Raw genomic sequence first — 20,427 nt, 5'->3', positions numbered from 1 at the left:
ACACCAGAGTGTGCTCTCTCTCTCTCTGCCATGTGAGGACACAGTAAAAAGGTGGCCATCTGTTAGCCAGGAAGAGAGCTCTCATCAGAACCTGACAACAGAAGCACCCTCATCTCCTCAACTGTAAGAAGTTGTTGTTTAAACTGTTGTTGAAGCCACCAGACTATGGTTCTTTCTGATGGCAGCCTGTGCTGATGAATACACAGGTCATAAAAATATTATCTTGAATTTTACCTAACAAAAACAACAAGTATCATTCCTAATGTATGAACAAAGAAATAGTGAACCAAATAAAGTCTGTAGAGCTTAAAAAAAAAAGCCTCCATTAGCCACATTTTTAAAGTAAAGAAGAAACTAGGATATGAAGAGGCAAAATGACGGGGGAGGAAAACCTCAGTCGACACCTTATTATAGACCTCCACCACACAACAGTCAGTACAGCCTTGATATTATCCTTGGTAGGCCATCACCAAAATGGCTTCAAACGTGCTCAGAAAACAAAATGATGCTTATAAAGGAAAAATTTATTTTTGCATCTGTAAGAAAAGGAAGACTACTAATGCTTGTTTCTCAGTAAAATAACGAAGGCTCAAAAAGGAAAGACACTTGGATAGACATACGCATCTTACAAAAGCATGCTAACATCCCTCAGACAGTGTTAGGCTGCCCTTCATAACCAAACCATTTAATTGACATGAGGATGTGAGCTGAAACTGAAAGAGCTGAAGTGACCCATCATTTAAATGATGCAAAAATAAGAGAGAACAAATAGAAACTCAAGTGTACAGCCTCTCAAAAAAAGAAGAAAGAAAGAAAGAAAGAAAGAAAGAAAGAAAGAAAGAAAAAAGTCCAGATACTCAGTAATTGTTTTCAATGCCAAAAATAAATAAAACAGAAGACAGAAAACAGACTGTTTTAAAAGTAAATGTTTAACCCATAATTAATAAATAGGAAATAGCCAGACCTAGTACAAAGGCAGCTATGCAACCTTCTCCACACAAATAAGCCTACTATCAGAATAAAAGCTAATTTCAGAAATATGGGACATGCAACAATTCAGCTCAATTTGTCAGATCTTATATCTAATAATACTGTTTGTTCATCAGAATTCTGAACTAGTAGATAGTGACATTACTTCTAAATCATAAGATGATTTATTTAACAGTAAATACAGCTTTTATTACTAAAGAATTTAAGGTATTCTAATACTTTTCAATTGGGTAATCCATGTCTGTAATATCTCCTTATTATCCAAATATTTTTAAAACTATCTTTTTTCTTAATATGCATTAATTTGTTTAGCTATCACCACAACCCTGTAAGGTAACTATTAGGTCAAAGAAGCTCATACTCGGGGAGCCTGGTGGCTCACTAAGTTAAGCATCTGGCTCTTACCTTCAGTTCAGGTCATGATCTCATGGTTCATGGGTTCGAGCCCTGTATCGGGCTGTACAGAGTGCTGGCAGTGCAGAGCCTGCTTGGGATTCTCTCTCTCTGCCCCTCCCCCGTTTATGTGCTCTATCTCTCACAAAATAAATAAACATTAAAAAAAAAAAAAAAGCTTAAACTCAATATACTAATAAAACCCAGCTTGTCAGTTACACAGGTTAGAGAAAGAGCAGAGCGCGCCTCTCTGGGATAATTCATTCCCAAAGAAGAGAACCAAACCCCCAGCCTCCTGAGCAATTTCAAATGATGAAAAAGTGGCAGCAAGTTTAAGTCAAAAAACACAAATTAAGGGGCGCCTGGGTGGCTCAGTCAGTTGAGCATCTGACTTCAGCTCAGATTGTGATCTTGTGGTTCACAAGTTCAAGCCCCATGTCAGGCTTGACAGCTCAGAGTCTGGAGCCTGCTTTGGATTCTGTGTCTCCCTCTCTCTTTTCCCCTCCCCTACTCATACTCTGTCTTTATCAAAAATAAATAAAATATTTTTAAAATACCACACAAATTAAAATAAATCCAATGCCCTATTTCTCCAGAATAAATTTGAAGAAACTGCTAAAGCTCTTCTTTATTTCTCTGGATTCTTCTATCAAGAATTTTAATGGTTAGATTTCCAGTTTCCCTTTAAAATGCCAGTTAAGGACAGGTTTTCCAATATTTATTCCAAAAGCTTCCAACTGCACAACACAAAAGGTCCACAGGCTCTATAGATCTTGTGACCTATACTCTGTGCTTGGTAAAAATATGGCATTTACAGAAGGTACAAATCATCAATTACTAGCAAGCTTGGAAGTGAGAGAACACTGTCTTCAGGGAAGAGGTAAAGAGAAAAACAATGACATAACTCTGTAAATGAGCTGCCATAATAATCTCAACGTAGAGTAACACTACTTACTTAATTCCATTTATTTTGGAGATCATTTATTTTACTTAAGTGAAGAATTGACTTTTATGCTTATTCTTTCTTTCATAAACAATCAGCTTTCTCCAGACATCAAAACAGATTCAACTTAAGCTACTGCACCTTCTTCATATCCTTATGGTAAAATGGGGATAATATCACCCATCCCTCTGGGCAGAAGGGTAACCAGAGTCTGTGATTTAAAGCGTAGAGCACAATGCCTGGCACAGAACAGTTTTACACATGAAGTATAAAGAGAACTCTACAGTCCTGGACATCACTGAGCATCTACATTTGGAGCATGCTAGACCTCATTACAAAGTCTCATTATGAAAAACTATTTTTAAGGGCACATAATGACTAAAACTCGCTAAGGTAGACTAATATAAGTGCTAACCATAACAGAAAAACCTGAGTCTCATCCACCTCCTCATGGCAAACAAATCAAAAAATAGAGAAAAAAATTACTCACAAGCAACAAAAGAAAAAAACAGATGGGGTGTCTGGGTGGCTCAGTCAGTTGAGTGTCAGACTCCTGACTTCAGCTCAGGTCAGGATCTCAGGGTCATGAGATAGAGCCGTGCATCGAGCTCTGCACGGACAGTGCAGAGGCTGCTTGAGATTCTCTCTCCCAGTCTCTCTGCCCCTCCCCCGCTTACACACATACACATCTCTCCCCTCTCTCAAAATAAATAAATAAAAATTTAAAAAAAGACAAAAAAAAAACCCAGACAAACTGGACTACATCAACATTTAAAACTCATGTGCATCAAAGGACACACTCAATAGTGAAGACAACCCACAGAATATCAGAAAATATTTGCAAATTTACACACGATAAGGGGTTAATATCCAAAATATAAAAAGAACACTTACAATTCAACAATAAAAAGAATCCAAATAAAAAAATGGGCAAAGGATTTGAATAGCCATTTCTCCAAAGAAGATACACATGGCAATAAGCATATTAAAAATGCTTAACATCACTAATCATTAGGAGAACGCTAATCAAAACCGCATGAGATATCACTCGACACCAATCAGGATGGTTATTATTATTATAAAGAAGAAAAAGAAAAAAAAAACAGAAAATAACAAGTTTGGTGAGGTTGCAGAGGAATTGAAACCCTTGGGCACTGCTGGTAGGAATGCAAAATAATACAGCTGCTATGGAAGACAGGATACTTGATAGAATTACCAAACGATCCAGTAATTCTACTTCTGAGTATAAACCCAAAAGAATTTAAAGCAGAGACTTAAACAGATATTTACTTGTAAATCCTCACTCATAGCAGCATTACTCAATGAGAGGCAAAGGGCGGGTCACTCCAACTTGGGTTACTTTGACATGAAGACTATTTTGAGCTAAAAGCGATCAATTACCTGCAGATTCTGGAAAAGCTTTTTACCGCTCCCTCAACTGCCTAAATTTACATTGGAAAGGAGAGCCTATACCAGGAAGAAAGTTACTAAGAAAGATTGTCTTTACCTAAGAAACTTATTTGCATAAGAGGCAACTTTAGTTTTCCAAATATCATCTCTCAACTTCCTAAGATCTTTCTCCCAGTGTATCCTCAGACCTTACCCACCCCTCTCCTTAGCTCACATAGGCATCATGTTGCCTGTTTTTGGAATTTCATGTCTGTGTGGATTCCCTGTTCACATGCTACTGAATTTGATTTTCTCCTGTTAATCTGTCTTATGTCAACGTGATTCTTAGTCCTTCAGAGGAACTCTGAAGAGCAGGGTATTCTTCCTCCCCAAAATTCACAACAGCCAAAAGGCAGAAATAATCCAAGTGTCCAAGACAGATAAATGCATAAACAAAATATGATATATCCATACATTGGAATATTACTCAGTCTTTAAAAGGAAAGAAATTCTGACATGTGCCACAACATGGATGAACTTTGAAGATACTATGTAAAGGAAATAAGTGAGTTACCAAAGGACAAATACTGTAGGATTCCACTTATATCAGTACCTAGAGTAATCAAATTGGGAGACAGAAAGTATAAATGTGGATTATATGGAATAATGGAAATATGCAATAATGGGAAATAATTAATGCCACTGAACTATATACTTAAAACTGTTTAAGAAGGTAAATTTTATGTACTATGTAAATTACCACTATATATGTATACATATACATACATACACACATATATATAATTACCACTATATATGTATACATATGCATGCACACATACACACACACACACATACATATATCCCTCCAGCTTTCAATTCACTGACTTACCCTACTCTTCAGTTTAGCCTGTCTCAAATTTAAATTCTTTTTTTTTAATTTTATTTATTTTGAGAGAGAGTGTGTGTGTGTGTGCCCACAAGCGAGCACAAACAGGGAGGGGCAGAGAGCCATGGAAAGAGAGAATCCCAAGCAGGCCTGCACTGTCAACACTGAGAGCCCAACATGGGGCTCAATCTCATGAACTGTGAGATCATGACCTGCTGAAATCAAGAATCAGACGTTTAACCGACTGAGCCACCCAGGCACCCCTCAAATTTAAATTCTTAATGGATTTTCATAAGCTTGAAAGAAGTAACAACACTTTCTCAAAATCAAGATCCAAATTTACTTACCTATTCTGGATTCCCGTAGAATCATTTTTTAAATCATAGAAAATGGCACCTATAACCAATCCCAGGATGATTGTTACAATTATCTTTTCAAAAAAAAAAAAAGAAGAAAAGTCTTAATTAAAGACAAAAACAACACGCCATTTATGATTATTATATGGCTACGTAGCCAAATTTCTCCATTGAGATAGATACTTCAAATCGTTCAGCCAAAGCCCTTGGGAGAATATGGAACAGTGTATGTTATTAGACCGCTTTCTAAATTAAAAAATAATTTATCTGTTTGTTGGGGAGGCTGACAGTAGAACACAGTAAACTCCTAGAACTCTAAGGATCCCCCCACTGATTCACCAGGCCGGTTCAAGGTCTAGTTCAAACTACCAGGCCTGGGAAGGCCATATAGAGTAGGGAAGCAATGCAAGTGCGTGGCTAAGTCATTTGAGAAATAAAATAAAGTCCATGTGGCTAAAGAGTTCTGACCTGAACTTTCAACCTTTGTGCTAGTGAACATGCAGTTTTATATTTGAAGAGGCTCAAGTAAAAACAGGATATCTTTACTCTTTTTTTAAAATGACTTTTTAAAAAATATGTTTATTTATTTTGAGAGAGAATATGTGCGTGTGTGTGTGTGTGAGAGAGAGAGAGAGAGAGCGAGAGCGAGAGCAGGGTAGAGGGGCAGAGGGAGAGAGAGAGAAAGAGAGACAGAGAGAGAGAGAATCCCAAGCAGACTCCACACTCAGCACAGAGCCCGACACAGGGCTCAGTCTCACAACTGTGAGATCAAGGACCCGAGCCAAAATCAAGAGTTGAACACTTAACCGACTGAGCCACGCAGGCACCCCAGGATATTTTTACTTTTAACATTAAAAATAAATAAAATGTTTCAAGCACATATAAAACAATTCTAACAATGTTATTTCATGTGATAAGGAAGCAGCGATAAGCTGGGGCTCGCCTATCTGACCCAGGGGACAGTCTATGCCTGCACTGGAAAAGTGCACTGTCACTGCCACCAAAGCATTCAACCAGCTCTCTCTGAGGGTACCCGAGTACTTTCACTACCCATTCTCTTGTCACTGCTTCTCCAGCAACCTCAGCCCAAGGGCCTGCAGCCAAACGAGTAGAACTAAGCTGCCAGTTTTTTGCCACTCTTACCTACCTTCACTTACTCGGTCTGTTTGAGGACTCAAGTAGACTGGATAAACATTACTTCTATTTTTAAGATTGACAAAATATCTCTTAAGGACACTTCTATAAGCAAAGGATTAAGGGTTATACTATGACACAATTTATTTAGGAAAGTTCTATGTATTGTACTTTTATGTTGTATTAAATTTAAAAAATGTAAGAAATGGTAATCTGAAGAAAACAAAATATCCCACCATGTATCTTGGAACCTTCAAAGTTAAAAAATAAAATACAAAACCTCAGTACTACTACAGTACAATAGTATCAAGACTTGAAGGAATTTTTTGAAGCATATTTTGGCATGAAGCAAACCAAACTGGTAAACAGGATCATGATCTGTGGAGGCTAGTTTGTGAAAACCACAGTCTGGAAAAAGTATGATCTGAGATGTCTTTAAAATTCCCTTGCTAATAAGACAGTCAGAAATTTGGAGAAAAAAATCTATTACCCTGGTATATTTTCATTACCCTCAGAATATACTGTACTTCATGCCAACAGATAAGCTTCCAAAATAAATGATGATGGCTCCATTACCATGTGTGCATGTGTATGTATACAAGTCTCTATGTTCACCCAGTATAGCTTTAAGAATGTCTGGACTTTTTAATCTGGACACTCTACATGCTTGTTCCTTTTGCATATAAAAGATACTGTCAATATTACCATGAGGATGTTCGCTAAAGGTTCGATAGTCAATATTACCAAAGGATGTTCGCTATGATCAATCTCATAATTTTGTCATGCTTTTACAAGGTGAATCCGCGTTATTCTTTCTTGGATTACAGAAAAGAGAAAAAAAATAGGCAAACTAAGCATTGCTCAACAGAGCACACAAAGAAGAGATACTGTAAGTCCTGTGCACCTGGGCTCTGTTCTGAACAGAAGGAAAAAAAAAAAAAGAAATTCCCTAAATATGTTATTCTGTCTTATTCACCTGTGTTTAGCAATATATCTCAAGGTGAGTTTTGAGGGATAATTATGGCCATTACTCAAAAAACATCCCTAGTCAAATGTAAAATGTGCCAGTAGAAAAAATGAATCTTTAAGAGATACGATAGTGTTTTCCAAATTGATTTGATCAGAAAAACCCATGGCACATTAAATGAACATTAAATCCTTCTATACAGATGATCCATTCACTCCCAGATCATTCAAATACAACCTTTGGTTAAAGGGCATTATTAGAAGCAAAGTCTGAATCATGGAAGTGACTAGTTGAAATCTAGGTATGGCTGTAATACAACTGATACAGGATTTATCAGCGGGAAGCCATAAAACAGTTTAACAGCTTCATGTTCAAATAGTTTAAAAAGTAAACAACATACATGAGTTTAAAACCACTAAACCGAAGGTCAGCAAGCTAGGGTCTACAGGTCAAACATGGCCTGTCACCTATTTCTGTTCAGCCTCTAGCTAAGAACAGTTTTTACCACTTTTTTAATGGTTGGGAGAAAACAAAAGTGAGAGAAGAATATTTCTTGCCACATGAAATTTAAATGAAATTCAAGTTTCAGTATCCATCAATAAAGTTTTATTGGAACACAACTATGTTCATTTGTTTATACATTATCTATGGCTCCTTTCAAGCTAAAACGGGAAAGGCTAGAGACAAAGACCACATGGCCCACAAAGCCCAAAGTATTTACTACCTAGCCCCTTACAAAAAAGGTTTGCCTGCTCCTGTTCTAAGCAAACATTCCAGTATCTACAAATCTGAACAGCAGATACTCAGAGAGATGCAATGTCCTATCTTTGTTCTAGGAGACTGCCACTACTCTGAACACTGTTGGGACTCCTTTAGTGGAACTGAGTTCATTGAGGAAGCAAGTAGGCTGAATATGCAACCTGGAGGCACTAGGCCTGGGTCTACATCTGAAGTAAGCCTAGCAACAAAAGATGCAGAGTCATGGTGTATTAGAAATAGTTCCACATTTTAGAAAAGGGAACCCTCTTACACTTTTGATGGGAATACAAACTGGTGCAGCCACACTGCAAAACAGTATGGAGATTCCTCAAAAAGTTAAAAATAGAACTACCCTATGATCCAGCAATTTCAGACCAGGTATTCACCCAAAGAATACAAAAACACGAATTCAAAGGGACACATGCACCCCTATGTTTACAGCAGCATTGCCTACCATAGCTAAATTATGGAAAGATCCCAAATGTCCACTGACCGATGAATGGATAAAGAAGATGTGGTATATATACATGTAATGGGATATTACTCAGCCAAAAACAAAAATGAAATCTTTCCATTTGCAATAACGTGGATGGAGCTAGAGTATTGTGCTATGCAAAATAAGTGAGAGAGAGAAAGACAATATGATTTCACTCATATGTGGAATTTAAGAAACAAATCAAACAAGAAAAGGAGAAAAAAAAAAGAGAGAGAGGCAAGTCAAGAAACAGACTTTTAACTATAGAGAACAAACTGATGGTTACCAGAGCAGAGGGGGGGGGTGAGGGGTTGGGTTAAATAGGTGAGGGGGATTAAGGAGTGCAGTTGTGGTGATGAGCACCAGGTGTTGTATGGAAGTGTTGAATCACTAAATTGTACACCTGAAACTAATATTACACTAAATGTTAACTGATTGGAATTTAAATAAAAACTTTTAAAAAAATAAAAAAAGAAATACCTCCACATTCTAATCATATTCTTCTCAGACTACCATATTGTGACTTGGACAAGACACTTGTAAATCACTTTCAGAGGCAAGAGAAATTTAAGTTATTTTCCAAGTTATAAAAAAATCTATAAATCACACTAAAGAACCAACTCCATCACATTCCAATAGTGACGTTGGAACAATGGGTAACCAGGTTGACTTTGTTTACCAGACTTGTACCCAAAAGACATCAAATATACTATAAAAGAATAAAAATTTAACCTTGATTGCTAGTACACAGAAGTGTGCATATTCTGACAGAAATGTCAAATAACAAGTAGCAAAAATGTTTGGAGCAACTGGCAGTGTATCTCAAAGAGGGATACAGATTCTTGGTATTAATACTTACAAAGCAACTGTACTGAAGTATGAAAATTATGGTGCATGTGGTAAGAAGTCAGTAATATCTTATTAGTGCCAACAGCACGTCATCTTTTAGTACTTGACAGAAATTCAACGATTGACAGTAAAATCAATAACCCCCAAAATAACTAGCTAAACTGACTTCCTTGAAAAGAATGGTCCAATGAACTGGGAATACTAGAGTTTCATATGACAGAGCACCTGAGAATTACAGAAAAATAAAAGAGTAATAATCAACAACTCTGAACAGAGCCAGCCAAAATAGAAAAAGAACAGGATTTCATCATTATTAAAAGAAAGTCAATCTGACAGTGAATACCCTTGTTTAACAGAATTAAAGTCTGCTTACTACACTGTGGTAACTACAAACTGTTGTAGGTATCTTAGTGCTCTCCTAAGATTCGAATCCCAAAATGAAGAAGGTCAATTATAAGGAACAACATTTGTACACAGGCTCTTCCCTCAGAAAGCAGCTGGCCCCTATGACCTTCTAAGGCATTCAGTGACTTCCAGATCCAGGCTTCCCTGGCCAACCGATTTCAAATGCCATCAACTCCTTTCCACTCTCTCCCTCTTTCCCCCTCCCTGTTCCTTCTATCTTTTTCTCTTCCTTTCTCTGCTTTTCTGTTTAAAAGTTCTCCACAGACTCTTTTACCACCTGACTTGCTATATAGTTAATTTCTGTATGAATTTGTCATCTGTTTTCCTCATTGGAAAATAGGCTCCATGAGAACAGAGGTTTTATTTTTGCACATTTTGTTCACTGCTGTATATAAGCTCCCAAAATGCCATATGTGATCAGTAAGAACTTTTGTTGAGTGGATCAGGAAATGAATGCATGCAGCTATCAGAAAACTATAGATGTGGCTAAACATCTCCTTTACTTCACAATTTTGAAGAAAACAAATTTCTACAAAGATTATCCATTACAGCTTGTCTAAATCAACAAAAATTCTGAGTTAGGTAGTAAAAAAAAAAACCCCATAAAAAAAGAAAATATTTTTCCTTAAGTAAAAATTTCATTGTGTTTTACTTGTTCTGTTGGCTGTTTCTATATCCCAAATGGAGTGGGGATAAATAAATAGAATGTTGAGTAGAAGATAAGCATAATCCTAAAATAGATTATATTACAACCTAATATTCCCACATGATATGTCTGAGCATAATCAGAAGAATCTGTCAGGTTACCTGAGCTATAGAGGCCTGAGGGTTACCCAGTAAGTTTTTGAATGAACGCTTGGAAATCCATCTGAGTTGATGACAGAAGGAGGTGGCATAGGTGATCTCCCCAAAGGCTGAGCTCTTCTTTTTCTGACCCTCTGAGAGTTGATTTAACTCATCTTTTGTTTTTCTGGAGAAGGCAGAGTTGGCATAAAACTCAGCTATTTTTTCAATGAGTGGAATATCTCTCTTGGAAGGTCCTTCAGTCTCCTTGGCTTTGGAATAAAAGTAGATAAAGAAAGGGAACTTTATTAATAGAGTAACAACTGATTTAGCCCATTTTTCGGCAACCCTTTTCTTAGATTCTTCCCTAATACCTTAATTCTAATGCTTGAGTATAAAAAATTATTAGATCTGTCATTGCTCTACAACATTAGAAAAATACAGTTAATTGGGGTGCCTGGGTGGCTCAGTCGGTTGAGCGTCTGACTTCGGCTCAGGTCATGATCTCATGGCTCATGAGTTAGAGCCCCACATCGGGCTTTGGGCTCTGTGCTGACAGCTCGGAGCCCGAAGCCTGCTTCGGATTCTGTGTCTCCCTTTCTCTCTGTCCCTCCCCTGCTCATGCTCTGTCTCTCTCTCAAAAATAAACATTCAAAAAAAAATTTAAAAAAAAAAGAAAAATACAGTTAATTGACTGACTACTCCCATAAACTTATGAATACAGCAAACCTACTGACCTTTTCCTAACTATAATATTTGAACCCTAATTCTTTTAAAATAGACATCTTATCATAGCAAGTTATAATTCCTAATAGAAAAATCTTGCCTTTGTTTTCTTCTATATGCAAATACATAAATTGCCAAGTTTCTCATTTCAAAACACTATAAAATCCATGGACATTTTTTAAATAAAAATTCTCCTTAGAACTGATACTATCATATAAATGCTTATTTATAAATTAAATCAAAAATATTCTCAACAGTCAAGGAAAACAAAATCTGTGTTGACCAGTGCCATAGAGTGAATGTTTGTGATCCCTCAAGATTCATATGCTAAAACTCAATCCCCAATGTGATGATGTTTGAAGGCGGGACCTCTGAGGGGTTATTAAGTCATGAGGGTGTTGTCCTCATTAATGGGATTGGTAAACTTATAAAAGAGGCCTCAGAGAGCTCCCTCCCTACTTCCACCATGTGAGGAGGCAATGAGAAGATGGTGACCCATCTCTGAACCAGGAAGCAGGTCCTCAACAGACAATGAATCTGCAGATACCTTCATCTTGGACTTCCCACTCCAGAACTGTGAAAAATAAATGTTTATTGTTTAAGCCACCTGTCTATGGTATTTTTGTCACGGTAGCCCAAGTGGACTAAGACAACGGTTATCAGAGGACAGTATTAATATAAATTCACAAAGCCATGATTTAATGAGTTGCCACATTGTTAAACTTCAGTTAATGCAGTGAAGCAATAACCTGTGACTCTCAACAGATTTTCATACCTTCACCCGCCTGGTCCTGTCTGTTTAATACCACAGCAGAGGAGTCTCCATTAATGACATCCAGGAAGAAGTCTGCAGGGTTATTATAGGGCTCACACTGGTAACCTACAAAAGAAGGCAACTCAAGTACACAAACTTGATGGTCTTGGAAAACAAAAACTCACTTACAGGGGTGAGAGAGGTGAGGGAGAGGGAGAGAATCTGACAACTTCTCCCTTACTTTTTTTTTTCTCTTCTCCCTTCACTAATTTACCTTTTCTTTTTATATATTCAATCACACAACATTTCAGCAATGCTCTGTCTCCCAGAAAAATACACACTTAAAACCAACCTAGGACTCTCAGAAAGTTCATACTAGGTCCTTACCCATCTTAGTTCATGAGACCCGAAACAGCTATCCTCAGTATGCTCTGAAGCTTATCAGAACTTCTTCAAAAATAGAAATATAGGTGCAAATAAAAATAAGTTAAAAAAAAAAAGCTGTAGCTGGAACTAATGCTCTTCAAAGCAAGGCCACAAGCAAAGAATGCTACAGCACAGCAGGACTGTCCTTGGGAGAGGCCAGGGGTGTGTTCTGCTCTCCAAGTTCACCTGGGGATAGCCAAATATGCATTCATTGTGCTGTCATAATTCCAATAGGGAGAACAAATCACCAGAGCAGCACTCCCAAGAGAATGTGACTGGCACAACACAGCTGAATGCTTATCTCAGCTTCTGCGGCACAATCCTCTGGACTCAACTTGGCCTCCAGTTTGACTCTAGGTTCATCTCCCCTAAACTCCCTAGACCTGTGTGTGCTTATTAACTTTAAATGATGGACATTAAATGGAAATTTTTAAAACTGGCTAGTGAATATTTAAAACTATATTTGGAGTCATGGAGCATCATCTATAATCGTATCCAAATATCTCTAAAATGAAGCAGCGGCGCCTGGGTGGCTCGGTTGATTGAGCGTACGACTTCAGCTCAGGTCCTAATCTCACGGTTTGTGAGTTCGAGCCACATGTCAGGCTTTGTGCAGATAGCATGGAGCCTGCTTCAGATTCTCTGTCTCCCTCTCTCTCTGCCCCTCCCCTGCTCATACGTGCACTCTCTCTCTAAAAAATAAACATTTAAAAGTTTTTAATAAAATAAAGCAGACAACATGAGTCGTAAAAAAACAATTACATACTTCCATTCTAAATAGAACCAAGCAGTCCAAAACTGTCAGAAATGTCGGTCCCTCAAAGACAACTAGTCATTCTATTAACTGGCAAGTCACTCACACCCCCTCAAGGCCTAAATCTGCAATCTAACGTTACTAGAAAATTTTAAGTAGCATCTTATGAACCTCCACCAAAGGAGACTAACATCTTCTACGAGGGAACACAGTGATAGAGCCTGATCCATAATACAGTCAAGAAGATAATTGGAGGATACTATTAGGCCTTTCCCAAAATGTTCAACAGACATAACTGGCTATGAAGCCAACATATATCCTGAACTGAAGTGGGAAGCAGATCAGGTAAGGCCCAGTAGAAATACTCCTGCACACACATGCAGCCATACTCAACCAGGTCAGGAAAAAGACCCAAAGAACAAGCTAGTGCTGCAAAGTGAAGAAAAATTCTAACACCAAACTACCAAAGTTGTGTTGGAATGGGGGAAGCCATGGTATGTCTACTCAAAAATCAACAGCATTCCTATAGACCCCTTTTACTCTCTTTAGGATTCTCTTAATAAAGGATCTTACTACGTGAAAAAGTCAAGCATACCCATTAATGCAAAGTAACCCAAGGCCTCCTGGGCAGGCCCATGGAACATTAGTCTTCCTGAGGCCAACAAGGTGAGGCTATCAAACAACTTGAAGATAGAGTAACGAGGCTGATGAATGGAGAAAATGATTGTTCGTCCCTGTTCAGACATCCTAAATTAAAAGTGAAAAAAATAAAAGTCATTAAATGTCTGAGTCATTAAACATGTGAAATGTGAACATCGTGGCAACTTTATTCCTGCCTCTAGGTTATCTATTCTTAGTTCGACTTGATTTTCTCTTACTAACTTCTCATTTCATCTTATCCATCTGATAGTTAGGAGACCTCAATTTGGTGCTTCTATGAAGCACTAGGGTTTCTAAAGTGTGTTCTATGGGCAGTCTACATCAACCAGAAGAGTAATTAAAAATGCAAATCTCCAGGGTCACCTGGGAGGCTCAGTCAGTTAAGCGACCTACTTCCGCTCAGGTCATGATCTCATGGCTCATGAGTTCATGCCCCGCATTGGGCTCTCTGCTGTTAGGACAGAGCCCGCTTGAGATCCTCTGTCCCCCTCTTTCTGCCCCTCCCCAACTAGTGCATGCACACTCTCTCTTTCTCTCTCTCTCAAAAATAAAGAACCATTTAAAAATGCAGATCCCTGAACATTCTCAGACCTATTGGGCCTAGTGAATCCATACATCTAACAAGCACCCAGGTAGTCCTGTAAGTACACTCAAGTTTGAAAACATATTATAGACTAAATATTAAAACAATGATTGCATGCCCCATTCTCACTGATCATTTAAATCTCTTGGCTCTTTAGGAATTGGTTTTCATTCTTTTCCCTTAATGGTACAACTAACATTACTGAGTACTTACTATGTCTTTGCTACTACATACTTTATAGATAGCCTTATCTAAATTTTCACAATATTGTTACAAGGCAGTACCAATACTACCATTACCTTTATATTACAGATAAGACTTAAGAGAGCTGAGCAACTGGCCCTAAGTGTCACAGTTACTTAAGGGGTGGGGTTGGGATTTGATCTAATTCCATGGCCAAAACATTGTTAAACTACCTTTACACAGGAGTTACTACTTATGGGTAGAAAAAAAACAAAGGCCAAATCACTGTTAAAAATCTGTCATTATTGGAAATATTTTATGAGAGGTATCATGTCAATTTAGGCATTTTCTAAGTACCTACTTACTATATGCTAGTAGTGTCTATAAGTTCCTTCCGCCCCAAATAGGAACAGGCCAGTAGATCAATCATTTCAATACAGTGTGGAATAAAAGAAGCTGAGGGTTTCTTATAAGCAAAATAGAAGACTATAACCCATTCTGAAGATAATATAAGTAGTGTATCAAAGGGGCCAACCGGAGTAAGCCAAGAAGAGAAAGTGTAGTCAGGTGGAAGGAACATGGCAAAAAAAGTATGCAATAACAAAGGTCTACTAAGGAAACTACAAGTAGTTCAATGCCATTGCAGAGCCCAGAGGTATGTGCAGGAGTTGGGACTGGGGGAGGGGAAAAAGTTAGTAAGAGAGACTGCATCAAAAAATAAGCCCATGATGAATCCCTTCACTCAGAAGCTGCAGCTTTAGTCAGACGGTAAGAAAGGGCTGGTGAAGCACTGGAAGCAGGAAAGTGGATTGGTGTGAAAGCCTTGTGGTCTGAGGCCCAATGACATCATTATCAGTATCTCCTATTAGACATGTAGACTCTTGTACTCCATGCTGTAGAAACAGAATCTGATTTTAACACGACCCTAGTGATTAGTGTGCACAGTGGAGTGTGAAAAGGACCAGGTTAGAGCCCTCCAACAGGGTGAACGATGCTTGTGTGCTAACTAGAACAAAACATGATAAAACATAACACAGTCAAGTATGCCACATCAATTCACCATTCTCTACTGAATGCTGTTAACATACTTACAGATGACAAAAATATCATGCATTCTCTAACTGAACCCGAACCCCAGACCCATTAGTTGGCATCTTCACTTATATGTGCAACTGACATCTCAAACTTAAGATATCTAAAATCTTCCTATTGCTTCTTATCCTAGCATAGAGACTTGCTTATGAGGGCATGGGCATCAGAGGAAGCAAGGTAATGACAAGGAGGGGATGTCATTAAAGGTGATGTGTTTGGTAGCTTTTAAAAAAGTGGGGGTTAGGGAGCAGTCCCAGAGGTAGCGGGCAGAGGAAATGGCCAGAGTGACTAAGAGATTAGTAGTATTTAACAGTTAAGTTACTTGGCTGACCAAGTAAGTAAATATATTGAGATAATGACAGCTAAGACTTTGTCTGTCTAAAAAATCATTTACAAACATGGAAAGGGTGGGGCACCTGGGTGGTTCAGTCAGTTAAGTGTCTGACTCTTGATCTCAGCTCAGTCATGATCTCACAGTTCGTGAGTTCAAGTGCTACACCAGGTTCTGCTCTGATAGCACGAAGCCTGCTTGGGATTCTGTCTCTCCTGCTCTCTCTGCCCCTTCCCCACTCATGTGCTCACTCTCGCTTTCTATCTCAAAATAAATAAACATTTTAAAAAACAAACAAACGTGAAAAGGGAAAAGACTAAAAAGAGGACTCATGTTAGACTAGATTGGAAATTTTACACATTCTTGAGTTTTTTAATACACACATACTAACAGAGCAATAGTTACAGATGTATGTTTGTATCTATCATTCTATTCAAAATATATATATGTATACACATATGTAATTAATATTCCATATATTTTCCAAATAGAAATAGGTGCCTGGCTGGCTCAGTCAGTGGAGCATATAACTCTGGATCTCAGGGTTATGAGTTTGAGTGCCATGATGAGTGTGGAGATTACTTAAAAATAAAATCTTTGATAAAAACAATATAAAAATATATTTCTGTGTTATATATATACACATACATAACGCACATGTACACAAATATTTCCTAGGTATGTCTGCTAAGTGGGTCTGGAAGCAATGAAACTTCCAGTGTAGTAGCAGCAAGCACACTACACTAAGTAAGCAGATCTTGGTTTCTAAATTCTGACTACACCAGAAGGTACCGGGACTCCTTAGAGAAACATCTGACACAGGAAAAGGACAAGATGAGCCTGGATCATCTTGTTGACCAGGAAGTAGAGAAATGCTTGAAGAATGATTAGGGAGCATGTCAAAAGGACACAAAGCTAGACTGAAGGGGCTTCCAATGGCCAAATCAGGGCTAATTTAATCATAGAAAATAAGTAATAGCAGATTATAATCTATTGACTAAAATAATATGAGTAAAATGAATAGAGAAGGAGGAAAAGTTCTTGGTAGTAGAATGCCAACTAATATATGTAGAAAGAATGATGTAAACACAAAATCACTTGGCAACCATCACACCAATAATTGATCGAGGCAAAAGTTGTGAGTACATGCTAAAACTGGTGGGTAGAGATTTAATGAGAAACAGGATATGGACATAATAACCAGTTATCTCCCCTGACAAAATATTAATCAATTACAAAGGGAAAAATAATTACTTCACAGCAGGTACACCCAGCAGACACCAACATGACCAGCTGATGGTCGTGAACATCACCCATGGAAAAGTCAAAACCATGCAGCCCCTCTCCTCGTTAGGGAAATACAAATCAAAACCACACTGAGATACCACCCCACACTGGTCAGAGTGGCTAAAATGAACAAATCAGGAGACTACAGATGCTGGTGAGGATGTGGAGAAATGGGAACCCTTTTGCCCTGTTGGTGGGAATGCAAACTGATGCATCCACTCTGGAACACAGTGTGGAGGTTCCTCAAAAAAATTAAAAATAGAACTACCCTATGACCTAGCAATAGCACTACTAGGAATTTACCCAAGGGATACAGGAGTGCTAATGTATAGGGGCACAGGTACCACAATGTTTATAGCAGTGCTTTCAACAATAGCCAAATTATGGAAAGAGCCTAAATGTCCAACAACTGATGAATGGATAAGGAAGATGTGGTTTATAGATACAATGGAATACTACTTAGCAATGAGAAGGAATGAAATCTGGCCATTTGCAGCAACGTGGATGGACCTGGAGGGTATTATGCTAAGTGAAATGAGTCAGAGAAAGACAGATACCTTATATTTTCACCCATATGTAGATCTTGAGAAACTTAACAGAAGACCATGGGGGAGTGGAAGGGGGAGAAAAAGCTATAGAGAGGAAGGGAGGCAAATCATAAGAGACTCTTGGATACTGAGAACAAACTGAGGTTGATGGGGGGTAGGGGAGAGGGGAAAATGGGTGATGGGCACTAAGGAGGGCACTTGTTGGGATGAGCACTGGGTGTTGTACAGAAACCAATTTGACAATAAATATACAATAAAATAAATAATAAAATAAAATAAAATAAAATAAAATAAAATAAAATAAATCACACAGCCCCTGATTTTTGCACAAGAATACAACATCATTTCTGTGGTATCCCTACCAAGAATTCATGGCCTGAGTCTAGTCATAGAGAAACACTGGATGCATCCAGGTTGAGGGCCACTCTACGAAATGTACTCTTGAAGACAGATAAGGACATGAGAGCCAGAAAAGACTAAAGAACTGTTCAGAATTAGAAAATATTTTAAAAATCATTCCTGGAGAAAATTCTAAGCCAGAAAGGAGAAAGAGACACTTTTGGGACAACTGGTGAAGTCCAGCTGGAGTTCATGGGTTGGACGGTGGTGCTGGCAGCAATGTGGACTCCTTGGCTGGGAGGTGTGTAAGATGGAATTGTAGGAGGAGTGTCCTTGTTTCTTAGAGTTATACTCCAGAGTATCTAGGGGTGATGGTACATGATGTCAGAAAAAGACTATGTGGGGTGGAGGGACGGAGGGAGAGCAAATGCACATAAATGGTAACAGTTATTTATTATTTATTTATTTTCTTTTTATTATTTTCTTTTCTTTTTATTATTTTTTTTATTATCTATATTATCTTTTCTCCATTCTTCCATTTTTCAGGTCCCAAATTTTAGAAACTCATTCTTTCAATAATCACTTCCCATGTCCAATTCATGAACTAATTCTGTTGGTTCTATCTTTACAATTGATCCAGAATCCATGACTTCTCACCAACTCACCACTACCATTCCTAGTCAAAACCAGCATCATATCTCCACTGAGCTAATACAGCCTCCTGACTGCTTTCCTTATACTCACCTTGCACTACAGTCTTTTCTCTACACAGCTGCCACTCTGCTGTTCTAGAACTCCCTAAAAGTTTCCCATGTAACCTAGAGACAATAAAAGCCACAGTTCTTACAGTGGCCTACAAAGCCTTTGTAATCTGCCACCCACTCAATTCCATCTCATGTTCTATTCTGTTATGGACTGAATTATGTCCCCCACCCAAAATTCATGTTGAAGTTCTAACCCCTATGACCTCAGAATACACCTGTATTTGCAGACAGGGTCTTTACAGAGGGACTTATGGTTAAACAAGGTCATATGTGGGCCTTAATCTAAGTGAGGATGCAGATTGAAGATAACTACGGACAAGCCAAGCCAGGGAGAAAGGCCTCAGAAAAAACAACTCTACTGACCCTCTTATCTTGGGCTTTTAGATTCCCAAGAATATGAAAAACTAAACTTCTGTTGTTTAAGTCACCCAGTCCATTGATACCACGTTATGGCAGTCCTAGCAAACTAATCGATAAGCAATCCCCATTCTACCTAGTTCACCAGCATCCAGTCCCTCTGGCCTCCTTGATATTCTAAACACATCAGGCACACTCTGCCTCAGGACCCACTGGCTCTTCCCTCCAAGGACTCTCTTCTCCCAGACATCCAGGTCCTGCTTACTTGCTCGCAGCTCACATATCACATCATTGAGGTTTTCTCTGACCATCCTACTGTTTAATATAGCACCCCCACCCCCACTACAGCCATCTTTTGCTACGCTCTTACCGTGCTTCATTTTTCTTGAAACGCTTATATTTGTCGATCAACTGTTTCCCTTGAACAAAGACAGAAGAAATTGCACTCACTGCTGAATTCCCTATACCAAGAAGAACACCTGATATACAGCAGGTGATCAGATATTCTCTCAGCATGGATGAGAGAATAATGTTCCTATAGCATTTACCTCTTCAGGAGCAAAAGGACAGCATTTGCTGTGCTTGAGTCTAAGCCAGTTGTGGGCTCATCTAGGAACAGGATGGCTGGATCAGTAATAAGCTCCATTCCTATACTAGTCCTTTTTCTTTCTCCTCCAGACACACCACGGATAAACTGAGTTCCAACCTAAAACACAAATATCATTATTAACAATTACAACCACAGCCACTATTGTTTGTGGAGGTCCTACAATGAGCTGACCCTGTAAGAGGCAATATCTCATCCCTTGCTTATTCAAAATAGCAAGTAAATAAAAATGTCGGAAAAGAGGTAGGTTTCGCTTTAATAAAATGAGTAAACTGAGGCTCAAATCAGCTAAGTGGCTAAGCCTGATGTGAAAGCCATGCTTAACAGTACTATATATTCCTTACCAAGTCAAATTAGAATAGTAAAAGATTTGGCCCTGGCATACTGAAATCACAAACCAAAAGGGAGATAAAGGTAGGAGAGGAGAAGGGGAAAGCATCTATAATTTATTAATCTTCTTACACTCTCCCTCCTCACCCCTCCAAAAGTCCTCAGCGTGGTTTGGGAAACAGAAAGTTCACTTTCTATTATACCACATTAGCACTTCTTAAATCACCATAAGGCTTCCCAAATTGACCCTGCATATATCCCAACTCACTGCAGAATTCCTCACTCATTCTTTCAGACAAATCCAGAAGACAGAACATTCTACAGGGCAACTGTAGTCTTTTCTTTTGGCTCAGT

General features: G+C 38.4%; 1 protein-coding gene across 6 annotated transcripts in view; it reads right to left on the bottom strand.

Moving 5' to 3' along the window:
• Positions 1 to 20,427, bottom strand: part of ABCG2 (ATP binding cassette subfamily G member 2 (Junior blood group)) — a 120,115-nt gene that overhangs the window by 11,709 nt on the left and 87,979 nt on the right. For all 6 annotated transcript variants that reach the window (XM_019464710.2, XM_019464761.2, XM_053901399.1 and 3 more), the window contains 5 exons: positions 19,685 to 19,842; positions 13,588 to 13,739; positions 11,834 to 11,938; positions 10,357 to 10,604; positions 4,952 to 5,034 (listed from right to left, as the gene is read on the bottom strand). In XM_019464710.2, coding sequence (XP_019320255.2) covers positions 4,952 to 5,034; positions 10,357 to 10,604; positions 11,834 to 11,938; positions 13,588 to 13,739; positions 19,685 to 19,842 — 746 coding nt within the window. The remainder of the gene's footprint in view (positions 1 to 4,951; positions 5,035 to 10,356; positions 10,605 to 11,833; positions 11,939 to 13,587; positions 13,740 to 19,684; positions 19,843 to 20,427) is intronic.

The sequence above is a fragment of the Panthera pardus genome, unplaced genomic scaffold (genome assembly GCF_024362965.1).
Source record: "Panthera pardus isolate Hobbes unplaced genomic scaffold, ASM2436296v1 HiC_scaffold_13, whole genome shotgun sequence".
Lineage (NCBI taxonomy): Eukaryota > Metazoa > Chordata > Mammalia > Carnivora > Felidae > Panthera > Panthera pardus.
This window is presented reverse-complemented; position numbering and strand designations above follow the sequence as displayed.